At 35.7% G+C, this 20,691-nt stretch overlaps 3 protein-coding genes across 3 annotated transcripts; 1 reads left to right on the top strand and 2 right to left on the bottom strand.

The window, feature by feature from the left end:
* Nucleotides 1-254: 254 nt before the first annotated feature.
* On the top strand, nt 255-2,447 carry LOC106426592 (metacaspase-3). The gene is made up of 5 exons (XM_013867310.3): nt 255-1,126; nt 1,350-1,680; nt 1,769-1,886; nt 1,981-2,154; nt 2,225-2,447. Exons 1-5 carry the CDS (start codon nt 571-573, stop codon nt 2,282-2,284), a joined length of 1,239 nt encoding a protein of 412 aa, XP_013722764.1. The 5' UTR covers nt 255-570; the 3' UTR covers nt 2,285-2,447.
* Nucleotides 2,448-2,482: 35 nt separating this feature from the next.
* Nucleotides 2,483-4,541, bottom strand: LOC106347739 ((3aS,4S,5R,7aS)-5-hydroxy-7a-methyl-1-oxo-octahydro-1H-indene-4-carboxyl-CoA dehydrogenase-like). Its single transcript, XM_013787334.3, has 6 exons — nt 4,316-4,541; nt 4,025-4,237; nt 3,622-3,717; nt 3,397-3,542; nt 3,099-3,318; nt 2,483-3,017 (listed from the first exon to the last, which is right to left on the bottom strand). Exons 1-6 carry the CDS (start codon nt 4,448-4,450, stop codon nt 2,826-2,828), a joined length of 1,002 nt encoding a protein of 333 aa, XP_013642788.1. The 5' UTR covers nt 4,451-4,541; the 3' UTR covers nt 2,483-2,825.
* A 4,923-nt stretch (nt 4,542-9,464) lies between these two features.
* On the bottom strand, nt 9,465-11,005 carry LOC111203745. Its single transcript, XM_022697759.1, has 5 exons — nt 10,923-11,005; nt 10,713-10,839; nt 10,347-10,610; nt 10,062-10,280; nt 9,465-9,800 (listed from the first exon to the last, which is right to left on the bottom strand). The coding sequence occupies exons 1-5, from the start codon at nt 11,003-11,005 to the stop codon at nt 9,465-9,467; spliced, it is 1,029 nt and encodes a 342-aa protein (XP_022553480.1).
* Nucleotides 11,006-20,691: the final 9,686 nt, after the last annotated feature.

Below are 20,691 nucleotides of genomic sequence, written 5' to 3'. Positions count from 1 at the left end.
GAAAACACATCAAAAGCAAACCAAATCCAAATAAATGAATATTGCACCATTACAACCAATCTGATTTTATGATTCAGCTAGTGTGTTGTTGACTTGACTTTGATTCACTCGTTTTCGCAATGAAATATATGGGGGACATGTGACATGTCCTACCATCGATGTTTCCAATAGTCTCAATCGAACTTGGGTTGTGTTGTGCTTTGATGGTCAAAGTAGGGCCACAATACCCCACTCCTCCCTCTTATGGATCCTTCAACTTTCTCATGGGTCAAATCAAAGCCCACTAAACACTTTAGAATATTTCGAAGAAAAAACACAACACAAGTGATTACATTTTTTCAGCAGAATCATATTCGGTCGGTTTAGTATTATATTTGAAATATTTCGTTTGCGAATTGATTCACATACCAACATGAAAGCATAAGAATAACTACGTGGCCATATCTACCTTCCACAACTCTTTTCAATCGATGGCTACCAATACACCCAAAGAACCTGAAACTTTCTATATAAGAAACCCATCACTCACATGCATTTGACGTAGAACACAAGACAAAACAAACCTCAGTCATGGCTAGCCGGAGAGAAGTACGGTGCCGTTGTGGTAGATGGATGTCGGCTCAACCTGGGGTCAGTTCCATCCAATGCACAACCTGCCATACCGTCACGCAGCTCTCCTCCTCCCTCGTGGACATAGCGCGTGGTGCGAACCGCGTGCTTCAAGGGCTTCAACAGCTACGTAGACAGCATAAACAACAGCAACAGCAACAGCAACCGCAACAACAACAAATAATGGCTCAACCACCACCACCACCACCACCGAAGAGACAGCATAAACAACAGCAACAACAAATAATTGCTCAACCACCACCACCACCGAGGAGACAGCATAAACAACAGAAACAGCAACCGCAACAACAAGTAATGGCTCAACCACCACCACCACCACCGAAGCTGCTCGAGCCTCTTCCTTCCCCATTTGGGAAGAAGAGAGCAGTTATATGCGGCCTGGACTATAAGGGGAAAAGCTATAGCTTGGAAGGTTGCATCAGTGATGCAAAGTCCATGAGAACTTTCTTGGTTAAGCAAATGGGTTTCCCTATTGACTCTATTCTCATGCTCACAGGTAGTTCTTTCTTCCAGTTCTCTACAGTCAAGTTCTTTATTCTTATCCAGATGATGCCAGATCTAAAATTTTAGGGGTTTGAAATATTTCTATGTAAAATTCTATTATTTTTTTTAATTTAAGAGCATGTCTACGTAAAAAACTTTCAAAAAATCGGAGGCCAAAACGAATGTTTTATTAGCTAGTGCCCAGAACCGGCCCTGACTGTTCGTTGTTGTTGCAGAAGATGAAGCCAGTCCGCAGAGAATACCAACGAAGAAAAACATTAGAAAGGCGATGAGATGGTTGGTTGAAGGGAACAGAGCAAGGGACTCACTTGTGTTCCATTACTCTGGTCATGGATCTCAGCAGAAAGATTACAATGGAGATGAAGTCGATGGTCAAGATGAAGCTTTGGCCCCTTTAGACCATGAGACAGAAGGAAAAATCATCGATGACGAAATTAATAAGACACTCGTGAGGCCGCTCGTCCATGGAGCTAAGCTTCACGCTGTCATTGACGCATGTAACAGCGGCACTGTCCTTGATTTACCATCCGTTTGCAGGATGGAGAGGTACACTAAAAAAAAAACAACTTTCTGCTCAATTCTACTCGACTGAATCCGAGAACAATCCTTTGTGTGTGTGTGTGTGAAAATTCAGGAATGGTTTTTATGAATGGGAACATCAAGCATCAGGGAGAACTTACAAAGGAACAAATGGTGGAACAGCTATATGTTTCAGTGCTTGTGATGATCATGAAGCCAGTGGTTACACTCCTGTATATTTAAAGAAACTTTTATAATCTCATTACCATACATGATACAATACCTCTCTCTCTGTATGGTTTACATGTATCATCGCATTGTTGCTAGGTCTTTACAGGAAAGAACGCAGGAGCCATGACTTATAGCTTCATAAAGGCGGTGAAGACAGCTGGACCAGCACCAACGTACGGTCTCCTGCTTAACCTCATGTGTTCTGCGATACGAGAAGCCCAGTCTCGCCTCGCCAGTGACGAGAACTACACAAGCCCTGAAGAGACCGCGGTATGTAATTAAAACTTGTAGTGTCAGAAACTTTGCATTATTCTGAATGACTGAACATTTTCCTTTTCAGGAGCCACTTCTAACATCATCAGAGGAATTCGACATATATGCTACAAAGTTTGTGCTCTGATGAAGGCTGTCACCTATTCTGCAAATAACTACTACGCAAACATCTTCTTTATCTATGTGTATAAATCAAATCATGTAATGATATGTCTGTAGCATACTTGTGAAAGCTTCAACAAATTCTCTTCTTTTAAATAAATAAAGCTACGAAACTATTGAGGTTCCCATGATTAAGTTATAGAAACTGAATATGAAATGAAGATGTGTGAAGAAGACTGTAATAGCTATATATGGGTTGTACAAGGAAGTACACAGCAAGAACACTATATTTCTATCGACAGCAAACAACACAGGATATCCAGAAGGGTTAAGGGGCGGATGCTGAGTTATTATTAGATGGGGGCACACCATTTTATTTCATTACGTCTAGTAGTAGGATTATGGAGCATTTCTTAAATTAAAAGAGTAATTACTGTAGAAAAATAAAATTTAGTTGGGGGCATGTGACCCCATTCCTCATCACTTGCTTCCGCCACTTATTATACTAAGAAGATTCCAAAAGCAGTAAAGTTTTTGTTCTCTCACGATATGATGCTGCAACTGCATCAGGTAGCATTTTTGAACTTTTTGAGAATCAGAAGCTGAGCTTCTTCCACAAGACTTTTCACTACCTCTTCAGCCGGTAAAATCTCTTTGATGAGGCCTACGCTTTGGCCTGCATACATCGCCATGCTCTCTAAGTCACCCGTAGTTGTCATGTTGGGTACAGTTCCTGCAAATCGTCTTATCTCCTTTTCCTGTAGTGACATTCCCTTTGTTTCATCAGTGCAAAGACCACAGAGGGAGGTAAAGGAAACCTTATTAAAAATTAAACTTACGACGCCATGAATTGTGGAACGTCCAATAATAGGTTGGTCGAGTTCATTCTCATCGGAAGGAAGAGATCTCCAGTCATCGAAGAAAGGCGTCTCCAGAACACGTTGTGGTGCCCCAGGCCACCTTGCTCGTCCGAAGATATCTGTGTATTCGGTTTTCTCATATTCGATCAACTTCCTTTTGTATATTGGGTGTGCGTAGCTCTCATGCGTCGCCACAAACCTGAAACAAATCATGCAACTCATATAAGCTTGTCAAACTTGTGAAAAAACAAGTGGAAAAAGAAGAACACACACACACCTTGTGCCTAGGCAGACACCTTGAGCACCAAGTGACAAAGCTGCAACATAACCACGTGCATCAACAATCCCTCCAGCAGCGATAACCGGAATATCGCATTCCCCAACCAGATCAACTACTCTTGGCAACAATGAAAAGAGACCATCCTGGAAGAAAAGAAAAAATGATGATAATATCAAACATTTAAAATAAGAGCTATGCAACACTACAAAGAACTGGGCTTACCTTCCCTCTAACATGCCCTCCTGCTTCAAGCCCTTGAACAATAATCGCGTCTACTCCTACATCAACAGCCTTTCTAGCTTCTTCAACACTCCCCACCTTAAAATTGTGTAGTAAACAAACGCGAATTAACTTAAAAAGAAAATAAATAAATAAATTAGCAAAAAAGGCGAATAATCGATTGATTATGTGAATTAATAAATTTTGCAATCTTAAATAGTATATACTGTACCAATCCCTCCCTCCCCCCTAGATGCTGACCTTTGATCAAAAATGTTGGTATTTTACCGGTGCACAGAGATTTAATATACTTTCAGAAATTAACAAAATGTAATTAAGGATCAGACTTGTTGATACATACATCAAGAAACCAAAACTCTTTACATGAATCTCTACACTTTTTTACCTGAGGAACAACTTTGACTCCAGCACTATGAGCATCATCAACAAGCTCCTTAGAACATTCACCCCAGTAAAGCTGCAACACAGCAACCTTCTCTTCCAAGATCGTCTTCACGTTGAGCTCATGAGGAAACGCAAGAACAACACCGATCCCGAATGGTTTATCAGTCAATGTCCTCGTCTTCCTTATCATCTCTCTCACGTGATCAGGGCACTCCTGATTACAATCCACAATCAAAACAAAACATTATAGTAATCAGTAAGCCATGGAAATAAAAGTTAATCAATTAATTACCCAATCAGGACATCGGAGAAGACCGATCCCCCCGGCGTTAGCGACCGCGGCTACAAGCTCCGGACCGGAGATATCAGGTCCTAACGGCGCCTGAACTATCCCGTGTTCGAAACCGAGAATACCTTTCAGAGCCATAGTCTTTTCACTTCCTCTGCTTGCTTGTGTGATCTTTATCTTCGTCTCTTTATATAGAAAAGACAGAGTCGTAATCCAAATTGCCTTTTGCTCTCGATTATTTTAATAGTTTTTATCGTAAGGGATGACGAACACGTTTCGAAGCTTTTGACTTTTGTCATCACTCCATCGATAGTTTATCACTCTCAAAATCAAGTGATCGTCTTCTTCCTCGTGCTTTACATTTACCAGAACAACTGATAGCTGGCGGGAACTCATACTGGGCTTTTGATTAAATTATTTGGGTTTGTATCGAAAAGGCCCATTACGTTTCTCAAATAGAACCTAGCTGTACCGGATCGATACCAAAATCAATTCGAATGATATACAAATCTGGTTTATGTTTTTAATAGTCAAATTTCGACATCTATCGATATAAATTAGACGGTAGACGATGGATTTATTTTGAATTCATTATTGCCTAACTTTGTAGATTTCTCGTCACAATAATTCGGGAAGATTCCAAGAAAGTGGACTCTTGAGTGTCAGGGATAACGTGGTGACTGATGAATATGACATGATGGTAATTGAGTATGGCGTATTATATGACTGATACATGTAAAAGTGTTCGGTCGATGCACGGCACGATAATCTTGAAGCCCGTCACATTTTTATTGATTAATAAAGGCTAACTAATCCTTACTTCAAATTTGATATATCAACTTTGTTGATGTTGACATCAAGAAAAATAAAATACAACTTCGCTGATTTTTATTTGTTTCTTCTTTACCCGGCGCCAATGGTAACAAGAAAATAATACAGTGAAAAGACAGTTTTGAATTTTTTATAACCGAATAAATCACTTTGTTATACTATAGCAGTTTTTCCTAACATCTTCTTTTTAATCTAAACAAATTAGTTCTCTTCCAACTAACATTATGACTAACAAAACTAATGTTTTAACGGGAACCAATCTACACCACTCATCTAACACTCATCTCAACGGTTCAATTTATTTCTCAGATTTATGACAAGACTTATATATGTTTCATATCTCATAGATCTTCGTACCTTTTATATGGACGACTCAAATCTGCTCAAGTATTCATCATTTTTATCTCACTTTTCACACTTTTGTTTTTTCACAGATCTTGAATCAAGAGATTAAGCTGTTATTATCTTGAAAAGTTAATGCTTGGCGAATAAGAGTTATGGCATTTTGGTTATAATTTGTCAAACTCGAAAATTATGAAAAAAACTTGTTTTTTGCTTGGTTTTGGATCTAATTGGTTAATTACTACAATATTTTTAAGTTTTAGATGTAAAAACGCAAAAAAAAAAAAGATTGCATGAAGAAAATCAATGACGGCTCTGAGATTTAGTTGCAGAAACGCATGATACCCTAATAAAAAAAAAGATGATTTAATTACAAAATTGCCACTCATTTAAAAAAAATAGCAAAATGTGTACAATTATATGTGTACATGTGTACATCTTCACAAGTGTACACTCTGTATTATTAAAACAATGTACACTCTTCACATGTGTACACTATTTATTACTAAAGCAAAAAACAAAATTTACATGTGTACAATTATATGTGTGCATATGTACGTTTTCACAGGCGTACACTCTTTATTATTAAAACAATGTACATGTATATAAGAAAGAAATTGATAAGAAAACAAGTGATTCATAAACTTCTTTCCTTCTTCCATGAGCGTCTGAAACCCCTCGTCATCACCAGCTCATTCCAAAGTGATCCACCACCGAAATTGATAATATTCGTATACTACATCATTAGGACTATTGAAAAACGCAAACTAAATGTTAGGCACAAATGTTTGATAAAAACTCTGGTCCACCATGATTATCAATAAGAATAATATTGCATGGGAATTTCAAAGCTTGAGATGCATCGTTTCAAAATAATTGTTACATTCACATGGATTATAGCCTTAGTGAATTCTTCTACGTACCGGCCATAGTTAACGGTTTTCTTAACCATCTAAACAAGACTCATTAATGAATTTTTCTACCGGCCATAATTAACGGTTTCTTAACCATCCAATGTTTAATAGGATGTCTATGTGTACATATATATTATATGTACATGTGTTCATTTTGTCTGATAATGTCCATGTGTCCATCTATAGGTATCCACATGACTTTGGTTCATTTGTACGCTTTCTAAACACAACACTGATGCATTTGTAAACCTGGACTTGTCTTCGAACGTATGTTGAATAACACAAAACTAATTTCATATGTAAATTTTTGATTCTTAGTATTTCACATGATTTTGTGTTTTATTCATATCTAATGATTTTTTGTTTTGATTTTAATTCAGTTAATTTATTTTTCAGTGCATTAAAGAATTAAAACATGATTTTAAGATTTTAGTGAGAATACACAATTTTATGAACATTGCCTTAGTAATATACAATGTACATATGTAAAAGATATATACGTGTTGTGTTTGTACACATGTAAATATGTACACATGTACATATATAATCATGTTGCTTAATTCACGTAAACCAAACTTCCTTGTCTTTATATCAACAAAGACAAACATTATGTACATGCGTACACTAACATTATGTGCACATGTACATGCGTACACTAACATTATGTATACATCTACGTGGTCATCCAATGTACCCTTGTACAGGAACATGTGTACACTAACATTATGCACACATCCACGTGGTCATCCAATTAATTTTTTATTCTTAGTGGCAATTTTGTAATAACTTTATCTTCTTCCTATTAGGGTTTTCTGCGTTTTCTACAAATATAACTAACAGCCGCCATTGATTTTTATCATGCAATTTTCATTGTTTTTGCGTTTTACCTCTAAAACTTACACATATTATATAGATTAATAGATTAGAATCCAAAACCAAGAAAAAAACATATAAAAATTAGTTTCTCTGATAGCTCTCCTTTCACTTCCTATATCTCTGTGGTTTCATCCTCCAACCTAAAAAAAATTGTAAGAAACTATTCTCTGAAGATTCAAATTCCTCCAACAAAAGTTAGGATTTTAAAATACAATATTTTTCGTCAAATAACTCCTAAAGTCTCTTTCATTAGGTCCACTCAGTCATTTTAAAATTCAAAAACGTAACCAGAAAACTAAAAACCCTTTCCCAATTTTACCCCACCAGTTACACCTTTTTCAGGGACAAGTTAAGACATTTCACTCAGAAACTGTCCAAGTAGCAATAACTGCCTCATTGTGAAATTGAAACTTGTAAACTGCCCTGCAGTGTAAAAAACTCTAGTAACAATATAATTAGGCCTGGGACGGATCGGATATCCTAGCCATTTTAAGGTATCCGGATCCGGATCCTTATCCGGCAGATCCTTAATTTTACTATCCTTATCCGGATCCGCGGTTCTCGGATATCCGGGTGTCGGATATCCTTGTAAAAATTGTAATATCCGGCGGATATCCGGATCCGGATTTGGATCCTTAATATAAATAAAAAATAATATTAATATATATATAAAATATTAACAATAATTTAAATATATATATATAATGTTTTTAATTATTTCTATGTATAATATTACAAAATTTACATAAAATTTATAAATACTATTATAAAAATGAAAATATATTAAATAAAATTAATTTATATATATAAATATTACTATTTTTGAAATATTTATTAATAAAACTTACGGATCCGGATATCCGGACTAAAAAATTAAGATATCCGGATCCAGATCCGGCTTTGACGGATTCAACATTTTACTATCCGGATCTGGATTCGGCCCCTCCGGATATCCGGATTTTCGGGTCGGATCCGGATCGGATCTCGGATCGAATCTGGATCCTGTATAAAAGTTCCAGGCCTAAATATAACAACAATTGTGACACTGGCACATATTACTATGATATAATAGTCTAAATGACATATTCTTGCCTTTTTTCCTTTTGGTTTCAATAGTTCTGATATTAGCTTGTATCAGCCACTTGTTGAGAAAAACACATCACAATAAAATACATAGATTTATCATGGTTACGTACGTGGGTTTTAAGCTACGTAACCAGAAGCCACCATTCGATGAAAAAAATAGTAAGCTAAAGCAATGTTTGTTCTTTTTTATATATTCAACCAAGATGTGGCGAATGATTGAGTGGCACAGAATAGAGAAAAATAGGTGGGTTGTTGAGTGATATGAAAAGAAAAAAAGAAATTGGCTTTATCTTTTGAAAATGTTCATATAGATCCAAATTCAGATTTGAAGTTATTATGCTTCAAGTGTGTTTATTTCTCAACATTTCTAAAGTGAAAAAGGTTGCGCTGGATGTGACATTTATTTCTTTTATTTACTCTCAAATTTTTTCGCTCAATTCTTCCACTCTAATTTACTCCTAATTCACTAGTAAAAATACACCGCATAGCCACAAAAAAGCCACAAACAAATCGTGGGTACATAAGTCAAAAACCGTGGCTATCGGATTACCAGCCACGATTCTTTGTCGAGAAACTAATGTGGCTATAACTTCGTGACTACGAAAAACCGTGGCTTAGCGTGGCTTATTAGCCACGGCACACTAAGCCACGGTTTCACCATGATTCTTTCGTGGCTTTTTTAACCACTGTTTTACCCTGTGTGGATCGTGGCTATGCCTAGCCACGAAGATTGTCACTATCTTTTCGTGGGAATTTTTAGCCACGAAGATTGCCACTACGTTTTTTGTGGGAAAACTTAGCCACTGTTTTTTCTTGTTAGTATCGTGGCTAGTGTTAACCATGTTTTTTTAAATTCTGGTTCTAATTCAATTTATATTTCAATTTCTACTTTTAACCCTAAAACACAATTGAAATTAAACATAAAATTATTATCATAAGAAAGTTGGTTTACAAAAACTAAACATAAGAAGATTAGATATTAAACAAGTGCATTGAGTCTTAAGAACAAAAGAATGGTACATAAGAGATCAAAAGATGCTACACATGCATCTAAAAGCCAAAAGAGAGTTTTAAGATTAGATAGAAAGATGCTAAACATGCATCTAAGCCTGAGTCGAAGGGTCTTGAGCCTGAGTATAAGGGGGTTGTTGTTGAGGGTTAGCTTGGGGTCGAAGTGATTGGATAAGCTCAGTGATTGCAGCCCTTGTTGCTGCGAAGTCCTCCTTCATTGCTGCCACATCCTCCTTCACAACACCTACATCAGCCTTCACTGCACTTACATCAGCAGTCACACTTTGGAAGCTTGTCTCTAGTCCACTCACACGCAACTCCATCTCCAAGTTGCGGGCCAGAGAAGCAGGGATTCTTGTAGATGGCGAATTTTCCCTATACTGGGCACTGCCGAGTCCGTAGACATGCCCCCTCTTACCTTTAGCATTCTGAGAGCAAACACAAAGCATATTCAGTCAAAAACAACTCCACATACAACAAGATGAGTCTATAGAGGAACCAGACTCAGACAACACATAATTCTAACTCCACAGACAACAAAACTCCTAATTCCAACTCCACAGACAGCAAAAATCATAATTGCAACTCCAAAGACAACAAAACTATCAACAACAAACACTTGATATATTTTTATTGGAACCTAATTCTATAGAGGAAACAAAACACATGACAAGGGTTTGAAAACATACCTTCAGATAAGCTTGGTTTAACAAGATGCGAGAAGGAGCTGAGGTTGCTGATGGACTTTGTGGTGATCCATCACTGTTAGTGTTAGAGACCCGAGTAGCTTCCATCTCAGCTTGAGTTACCAGTTCTTCTGCACGATAGTCCCCAAAAGTCCCATCCTTTTTCGTGTGTGTCCTCCTGACGAGGTCTGTGTAGGATGGAGGTTCACCAGTCTCAACCGTCTGCCAAAAAAAAGAAAAAAAAATTATTTAGGCAAATGTGTAAGAAATAAAGACAAGGGAAATTACCATGTTGTATTCAATTCTTGCAAAACCAACCGGTCCTTCATTGTGCTTGTATACCCCTTTACCCAGAGGGTCAGACTTGCGGCTTTTAGCAGCTTTCTTGCTCTTCTTCTTGACTGGTTCTGTCGCCCAATACTCCATAAGGGTCGTCCAGTCCTTCTCATTGATGTACTTTGGCTGCTTGTTTTTCCTCTTCTTGGTGCTAATCCTTTCACCAATCGAAGTCCATGTTTCCCTCTTCCAGAGAGCATAGACCAAGTCATTAAACTGTTGCTCCCAGTAGAAATTTTGCAACAAAAGGAAAACAATACAGTTAGTGGTTATCAAAGAACAATTTTAGAGGTAAATTTAAGTTGGTAAATCACTTACCACAAACGCCTGCCACCATGAATCCCTCCTTTTGTCAGGGACAGACCTCCAACTCTTCCAAGGTCTCATGTAGTATGCTTGCCATGATGCACGGATGAAAGCATTCACTAATGGGTCAATAGAGAACCTAAAAAGACCACAAACATCAGAGATATCAGAGAGAAGCCTAAACAATCTAATGACAGTTAAACATTGAGAGAAAAAGCTTACCATAAAGCTCCATTGAGCTTACCAGGATGGAGGTGTGGCTGGGATATCCTAGCAGGAGCATTGAACATGGCATTGAGAGACATTTACGGATAGCTATTTGAACGGGAGGATGAAGCTTGTCCGGTTGCAGCCACTCTTGTGCCACCTGGAAGCATAGGAGGAGATGTCCCTTGTCCTCTTCTTGAGGCCATATGCAGTTAACAGAAGAAAAAGTTAAAGAATGTATAAGTTTAATCGAAAACCCACAGAGACAAAGAGAAATTGAAACAACAAAGACACATAAGAGTGTCCAACAAAACTATGAGACAAAGACAATACTGCTAACTAAATCGCTTTGGCTTAATCGAACAACTCTATCACAGAAACAAACCCTAATCGAACAACTATGAGATGTAGAAGAACCATTAGTTTGAATATTTATACAATCGAAATAATAAAGGCAGAGAAAAAAAACAAAATAAGAGAGACAGAGACAAAACCGAAAGAAATTGAAACCCTAAGAAACAGAGACAACTCTAAGACAGAGACAATCGAGTGAAATCGAAACCCTAAGGAACAAATCGACAGTAACAACAGAAAAAAATTGAAACCCTAAATCAGTAAAAAGAAACAAACATACAACAAGAACATTCAAGTGACAGAGACTGAACGAAGTGATCGAAACCCTAGATCGAGAACACTAAGGAAAAAAAAAAGCAATCGAAACCCTAGATCGAGACGAGACGATTCTCAAAAAAGAATTAAAGGGTTACCTTGCGAGTAGAAGGGAAAGAGAGACGTCGCGGCTTGGAATCGGAGATGACGAGTCTTCGAATCGAAGAGGAGAATTGCTTTCGTCGGTGGCGACTTGGGAGAGAGTTTTTTTTTGTCTAAGTGTTGAGAAGAACGGGGAAAGGATTAAAACCCTTTCAGCATAGCCACGATCAAACCGTAGCAAACCGTGGCTCGTTTTTAATAATATCCGCGAATTGTAAAACAATTGGAGGCAAAACCAAATAAATTGGAGCCAAACCGAATGGTTTTGCCAAATTTCGTCATAGCCACTGAAATCCCATGAAGTTACAGTGGCTTTGGTTTAATATCAACCGCGAAATGAAAAACAATTTTGGAGCCAAAACCAAATAAATTGGAGGCAAACCGATTGGATTTGTCATAGCCACTGTGTAGCCACGAAAGTTAGCGTGGCATTGTTTAAATCACTTTCGCGAAACATTAAACCTCTAACCCCTAAACTATAACCCCTAAACTCTTACCCATCAACCTCTCCTCCTACAACAACAACATATCTCAACCTTTATACGTATTCCATAATCTTACAAAAATATTATACAACCTTACAAATTATTTTTCATCCTTACAATATATTTTACAACCTTACAAATTATTTTTCATCCTTACAATATATTTTACAACCTTATAACTTATTTCTCATCCTCGCAACTTATTTTTTTTAATACATTCAACCTTAAAACATATTTTACAATCTTAGAATATATTTTTTCTATTCTGAACCATCGTTTGAATCACGGTCTGCTTCTACATCACCATCTGATACATATTCATCGTTTGGATGATTTACCGGAGCAATATCATAATCGGACACATCATCAACACCATGCGTTTCCACCCGTAACAATGAACTTTCAGCAACATAATCACGTCTATCATCTTGCAATGCCGTTAAAGCAATTTCGGACGTTTCTCGGATTCCTCGGGGAAAAATTTTGGCGCATGCCCACCAGTCATCGACTGATTGTCGACGTACCCGTGGATAAGGAATAAAGCATGCTTGATCACAGTTACATGTTAGTGGTACAAAAATATCATAGTTTCCAATCACGGCTTTTCATCAATAATCAAATCTCAAAAAAAAAATATATTTTTTTTTTCACTTACCTATTTTTTTCACTTACCTGGCAATACAAAAGGATCATATTTTGCATATTGTCTTCGTGGTGAGACATCAACAAGACCAAATGGATGTATTCTCATACCGCGATTTTCCGTCGCGTCAAACCACGAACATTTAAAAACCATAACTTTCAAGCCAACATCACCATGATTATCCACCGTCATAATCTCTTGTATGAGACCATAGTAGTATATCTCATTAGTTCCACGTACACATACACCATAATGTTGAGTTTTCTTATTTTGACTGTGGTTATGAGTGTGGAAAGTGTATCCACGTGTGTGGTATATTGGCCAAGACCTATAACTACGCCTAGGACCTTGTACAAAATCTAACATCCACATAGGAAATGTGTAAAACTGAGTCGCATCATTAATCTGCAATACAATAACATTCTTATAAATAACAAATTTAATTAAATAAGTTCTGAAACTTAATAATACAAAACAATAACTCACATAGTCTTTGCACCACTCAGAGAATTTGGTATCTTTCGCTTTTTGCATTGCAGCCGGAGTAATATCAGGAACACTTAGAGTCATATATTCTTCAAACATCATGCACACATTTAAATCTTAATTATGTAACTAAAAATATGTATTTATATTAATTTTTTATAATAATGAACTACCTTTCATATGGAGCAAATGTTTCACAGTTGAGCATCATAAATGTCTAAAGAACGGTGTTATCTTCATCATTCAACCAACCGGTTGAGCATTGACCATTGATTCGCCCTTCATGATAAAACAAGGGTGGTATATCCGGACAATTGTATGAAAAACGAATATCACTCGGACCTTCTGGAATGCTCATGATTTCAGGATGTCCAAAAAAAGTAGAGGAAGCATTTGAAATCTCCTCGTTTATCCATTGTGCAACTATCGAACCTGCAATGTGTGCTTTGTTTTTGACCATCTTCTTCAAATGGTAAATGTATCTTTCAAATACATACATCCATCTAAAATGGACGGGACCACCTAAGGCTACCTCATCTGGAAGGTGCACAAGAAGATGTTGCATAACATCGAAGAATGATGGACGAAATATCTTTTCCAAGTTACAAAGCTTCACACCGATATTTGCCTTTAAAAGGCCAACATCTGACTCTTTCAAAATCTTCGAAGAGATATCTCGGAAGAAGAGGGCAATATCTGTAAACAAAAAATAAAATTAATTATAGCGTAAATTATAGTAAATTATAAAATGTTACAAACAAATAAATACCTCTAATCGATGTGTGAACATTTTTTGGAAGGAGTTCAGCGAACACAAATTGATATAGTCGTTCCATTATGACATGACAATCATGACTTTTCAGTCCATGTAGCTTTAAATTGCTTTCGTCAATACATCAACTAAATTTGGAGGAGTATCCATCGGGAAGTTTTTTGTCATTTTTCAACCACATAAGGAATGCTCTTTTTCCCGCATTTGGCAGCCTGAATATTGGGATGGGCATCGTTCCATCCTCTTTCATCACTAAATCTCGCCTTTTGCATAGTCCTGAAAGATCCAATATGCTTTTGATATTGTCTTTCGTCTTTCCAGGAGCATTTAGCACTGTGTTCGTCAGGTTATCGAAGAAGTTTTTCTCAGTATGCATGAAATCAAGGCTATGCCGAAGTAGATGATTTTCCCAGTACGGTAACTCCCAGAAATACTCTTCTTTACCCAATTGTGAGTAACTCCATATCCGGATACTGTCTTGGATGGATTATCATGTCCATTCCCTCCACAATCAACAGATTTTGATAAACCACTCTCACCAACGGTGTAGAATTTCTCTCCATGACTCGTCCAAACGTAGTAATTTCCCTTAAAACCGTATAAGAATAGATGTCTTGAGACAACTTTTGCTTCTCGTAGCTTCACATTTTTGCATCGAGCACACGGACACAATAACGTTTGCCGCTCTTTGTAATCCGCTTGATTACACGAAAATTGAAGAAATGCGTTAATGCCTCCAAGAAACACTTCTGAAACAGAATTACTCTCAGGATCAATCCTTTGATCCAACCATTCCCTTGAATCAAAGTAGAAAGACATAGTTTTGTTTAGAAAATTTGGTTGAAGAACAAAAGTTATTAATGTCTCACGGGAAGTGTATATATTTTAGAAAATAGCCACGCTACAGCCACATGTTCGTGGCTAGTTAAAAATATCGCTGACACAAGAATCTTTCTCTGTTTCGAACTGTAAAAGCTAATACTAGCCACGGTTTAGCCATGATGAAAGCGTGGCTTCGTACATTTATTCGCTTTTTGATGTCGGCAGAAAAAAACAAAACATAGCCACGAGAAATGCAGTGGTAAATTCGTGGCTATGGTTCGGCCACGGAAATTTCGTTGCTTATACCGTGGCTATTCTAGCCACGAAAATCATTTCGCGTTTTCCATGGCTATGTTTCTTTCGTGGCTGTAACGTGGCGTGTTCGTAGCTTTTTTTATACAGCCACGGTTTTGTAGTGACACTGCCGTGACTATGCGGTAGATTTTTACTAGTGATTACTCTATATTTACCAATCACACACACTGTCTCTGCATGACTGTATTACTACACCACTTCAAATCAAAAACCAAGAAACTCACTTGCTTATTCTAAACAATTAGAAACTCATTTTGATGACAAACCATAAATCTATAGTTTGGTAGTTTATGTTAAAGTCGTCATCGTTGTATTTTCAAACTATATAGTTTTGGCTATTGTTCATTCCGTGGAACATCATTTCAATACTTATCTTAAACATGTGTCGATGTGTTATAATACTAATCGCATAAAACGAAAAATGGAGATATTTACAAAAAACGATGATCCAAATTGGGTCAGTCGGCCTACAAAATCTCACCATAAGGCCGAAACCCTTTCACAAAGTCAAATTTAGGAACTAGAGGGGAATGTTCATTTTAACATACGTGAATATTTATAGAATTGTGAAACGAAATAATACTATTGAGTCGGCCAACTTTGTTGACTATCCCATAAATACGGCAATTATTAATATCCTTCTTTTAGGGGGCCTATTGAAAATAGAATTTGTGTGGAATCTGAAAATTTTTAAAGTTCAAAGATTTTTAAGAATCAAATAGATTTGATGAATTCTTTCCATATGTATTGCATAAATTCTCACTGATTATGATTGAATAGCATGAATTTCCATATATGTTTTTCTTTCCAGATTTATCTTTCAATAAAAATACTTAAATTTTTTTTATTTCAAGAAATAAAGTTATTTGATGTTAAAATATTTTTTTTTTATTTTTTAATATTTGAATTTGTCTTGTTTGATTTATGTTTAAAGTTTTATAAGGTCACCCTATGATTTTTTCATGATTCTTGATTATGTTATCTTTAATAATTTTTTTATCTTTAAATTTCTTTTTACAATTATCTTTCACAAGACAACAAAAATGTAATACACAACTTTTTGTGTTTGTATATTTGTGTTTTTTGTTACATAGATTCTAAGAATCTTATGAGTATAGATGATATTTATAAAGTTGAGTGTTATGAGTAAACTAGAGAGAATTTATGTCCCAATAACAAGAGAATTTACTAGAATTAAAAAATTAATAAAAACTAAACTTTTTGAATAACAAAGAATTTTATGTAGAATTTAAAAATCCATAAACCAATAACAAAAGATTCTAACAAGATTGTAAGAATACATAAACCAATAACAATAGAATCTCTAAATTTTATAACTCCTTCAAAATTTAACTACCAATGACCCCCCTTAAGGATTTTATCATCATCGTTGTATATCGTATATGAATATGATCATGCATATATATTGACATTGATATAGCAAGATAAATGCATTTTTTTTTAATTGAGCAAGATAAATACTTCGCAATATACAAACGCACATCTTATAGTATGACTATTATTAATACTGTATACGATATAGCGAGTAGGCTACGTTTCGGGTCAAATCAAAGTACCAAGCACACTATGCAATCCAGTCTAACTATTTTCCAGATTCATGAAATTTGAAGTTTTTTGTTGTTGCAGATTTGACAATGTATAGCAATTGCAATAAATGTGTGAATTTGATCATTTGAGAAGGCCTACCGAGACATGTCTCGTAATTAGGACAACATCAACATCTCGGAAAATAGTACACGTACAACACAAATCGTGTTAAAAAGAGATGACATGGCACGATACAATACGAAAGGACGATCGTGTTGTGTGACTTGTGTCCACTCTCTTTTTCACCAATGTTTTTGTCGATTCCTGTACCGACTCCGCAAGTTCTCATTCGCACGTGAAACTTCTTAGCCTTCTAAAAAGAAAAAAACTCTCTTATTTGAGCCCTTTTTCTTTGATTTGATTGATTAGATATTTTATTTATTGTGTTCAGTGTCTATTTATAGTTTTGTCAAAAGTACGATTTCATTCAATACTCGTTAAGCATTGTTAAAAGTTAAGTAACCTTGTGAAAACTATATCTTGTACTCGTGACACCGGTTATATGTATTTATCCTAATCCACCGGCTACAAGAAATGTACTGGTTCTCTTGTGACTTTTGAACGTCGGCCAAAAAAGCTTTGGATATTTGTTTTATTCAGCTCAACTTTTTATTAATGGTGATAAGAAACATAACCACCCTCTCATCTCTCCTTTAAAATGCTCATATATAGTCCTATGATATGAGTTAGTATACGAAGTTACTTTGAATTTTAATGTAGATTTCCTTCAAACATATCCAGATGTAACCGAGCATACATGTGTTTCATTTGTCACGCACTTACGTAGCTGGTTACAAATTCTTATTGTGTTTTCAATGTAAGAAATAAGTTTATTCAAAAAATGTAAGAAAGTTTCACTAAAAAAAAATGTAAGAAAGTTATATGGCACGATGTATCGTGTGCAGATTAGTTTGATTTTTCACTTAACTGGAGAGGATGAAAATTTTCACGTGGCAAATTAAATCGTAAAGGCATAGCTAAGTGGATTGCGTTGAATCCTATTGCTCTGGAGTACTTCTGACACGTGACGTAGCTTTATCTTATTTATTTCTTTTAGCTTTCTGTAAAAGTACTTAAAACATGGGACCCGCAAAATTCAGCTACATCGTAGATCATGTCCAACTTAAAGCCGGAGATCTAACGGCTGTGAGATTATCCTCGTTTATATGAGCATTTCCAACTGTAAAACTTCATTTTTTCTTTTAAAATAAAGTAAAAATAAATATAAAATAAAAATGCTCAAAGGCTACACTATTTTCCACTCCATAATAGTGCAATAAACAAAAACAAAAAAAAGATTACTCTACTTATGGAGTAAATCTCATTATAGAATAAAAAATGAAATAGAATTAGAATATTTTGTATTCTATAATTATTTTTGATCTATTTTAGAAGAAAAAATAATGTTAGGATACCCTTTCTTTTGTCAAACCTTTCTTTTTCAATAACTTAAATAGGAGCAGAGTTTACAATCTCAATGGAAGAGTTTAAAACAGAAAACAGAGCTGCTTTAGCTAACCCATCAGCAGCCACATTAAAGACTCGAGGAACAAACTTAAAAGAGATAGAGGTGAAAGAACTTCTCAACATGCCTAGGCCTGGGATTTTTATCCATAACCGAATACCCGAACCGGAACCGACCCGAAATGGACCGGTTCGGTTCGGTTTCAGTTCTAGGCAATTTATCCGATGGGTATTAGTGTTAATTATCCATGGGTATCGGTTCGGTTCCGGTTTTTACCCGAAACCGAACGGGTACCCGTTTAACCCGAATTCTATGCTTAAAAAACATAGATTTGTATCTTTCGAGGGTTGAACCCGGGTTGGATAGGCAAAGCAACAACTGCAATACCACTAGACTAGTTCAACTTCGTTGTATTTAATACATATTACTAATATATATACGATTTCTATTAACTTTTTTTAAAAAAATAAAATAAATAAATAAAAAACTGGTATATAATTATTTTATTTTGTAAATATTTATATAATTCACATAAGAAACGGGTACCCGGAACCGACCCGAAACCGGTAGTACCCGATCCGAAACCCGAACCGAAATTTACTAAGTACCCATTGGGTATAGAATTCATTTATCCGAAAAACCCGGACCCGATCGGATCTTATCCGAACCCGAACCGAATATCCGAAGTCCCAGCCCTAAACATGCCAATGTCATGGAAAATGCCCTTCAAAGCGATTACAAAAGAGTTTACTGTGATCTGAATGATGAGACTTTTCGTGTCTGAAAAACAGACCAAGTCTCACATACCTTGTGTCTCAGCACTTTCCAAAGCAGCTTGTAGCACCGGAGCTTCAGCGACTAGAGCTGATGCTACCACCATATGTGATCAAAGACCTAAGACCATCTCCAATGATACACAATAATATTCTCTATATTTCACTTTAAAATAGAGTAACTCTATTATAGAGTTGAATTTGCTACAATGGTTCACTCTATAATGAATTTTTTTTTTTTGAACAACCAGAATATAGAGTAATGTTGCTTTTTAACGCTATATTTGGAGCGAAAAACAACATTACATTATATTTCACTTTATTATAGACTAACTCTATTATAAAGTGAACCATTTGAACAAATTCAACTCTATAATAGAGTAACTCTATTTTTGAGTGAAACATATAAAAAATTATTGTGTACCAGTGGAGATGCTCTAAGGACATCTCCAACTCCCACTCTATTTTTCACTCTAAAATAGAGTTTTGAGTAAAAATGATATACTCTATTTCATCTCCAATGAGTGAAAAATAGGTTTACTCCAAATATAGAGTAATTTTTTTTTGTTAATCATTCTATTTTCTACTCTAAAATAGAGTACCATTGGAGCAAAATCAAACTCTATTATAGAGTTACTCTATTTTAAAGTGAAAAATAGAATAAACCATTGCAGATTGTCTGAGCCTAACTTAAAACATTATTACTCTGAATCTGATACTCCTGTTTTGAGCTCCACTATGGGAAAAATCTTATAATTAAACCTATAAATTCTGGTGTGCATAATTATATATGAATACTTTTTCGCAACAAATTAAAGTATTTAAATGGGAGAATTTGTGAAATGGCCAAAAAAAACTAAAATTAGATTTGTAGAATGAAAATTGAGAGAGATAGGAAGAGGATGGAAGAGAAAGAATGGGATTTTGGTTAATTAGCTAATTTGGGTTTTTTGTGGAGCTATAGGGTGCAATTTCCCTATTTAAATTCAACACACAATATTCCAGATTTCGAGCTTTTTGTTAAACAAATCAAAGAGAGTATTTCAAAATAAAGTTAAAGCTAAAGGTGAGAAAAAACAAGGGAAGAATGGGGCCTGCAGATTTAAAAGGCAATAATGGACTGTAAGGGCGTGGTTCGTACGCATCATAGAGACGTATCTAGCCCTAGATACACGACTGACTACTACTCAAGTGCACCGTATATTTCTATACATACACCTGAACTATGCATTGCATAGAATATATATCTATGCTGTGCGTAACTAAATACGTAATGGCTATGTGGTCCTCTCAGTGACCAAAGGTAGACCCGAAGAGGGACCTCCTCCCAAGTAAAACGATCATCACACGGTATCAGGTCCTTTGTATCTTTCTCGAATTCAATGGCGCCCTTGATGTCCAAAGGAACCTCCCCTAAATAAATTAATTCCTAACAGTATTAAAAACAAAATAAACTAGTACTCCATTTCACGACATATGATGTTTTAAAAGATTTATGTTGCTTCATGATAGATGATGTTTCGATATTTTAATATTATTTTTAACTTTATTGAAAACTATGTATCCAATTAAGTATTATAATTATTTATATAATTGGTTGAATAATTTTTAAATTATATTTTTAAAACTACTTAAAAAAAAAAA

Source organism: Brassica napus, chromosome C3 (assembly GCF_020379485.1).
Source record: "Brassica napus cultivar Da-Ae chromosome C3, Da-Ae, whole genome shotgun sequence".
Lineage (NCBI taxonomy): Eukaryota > Viridiplantae > Streptophyta > Magnoliopsida > Brassicales > Brassicaceae > Brassica > Brassica napus.
The sequence above is the reverse complement of the archived record's forward strand: the minus strand, read 5'-3'. Positions and strand labels throughout refer to the sequence as shown.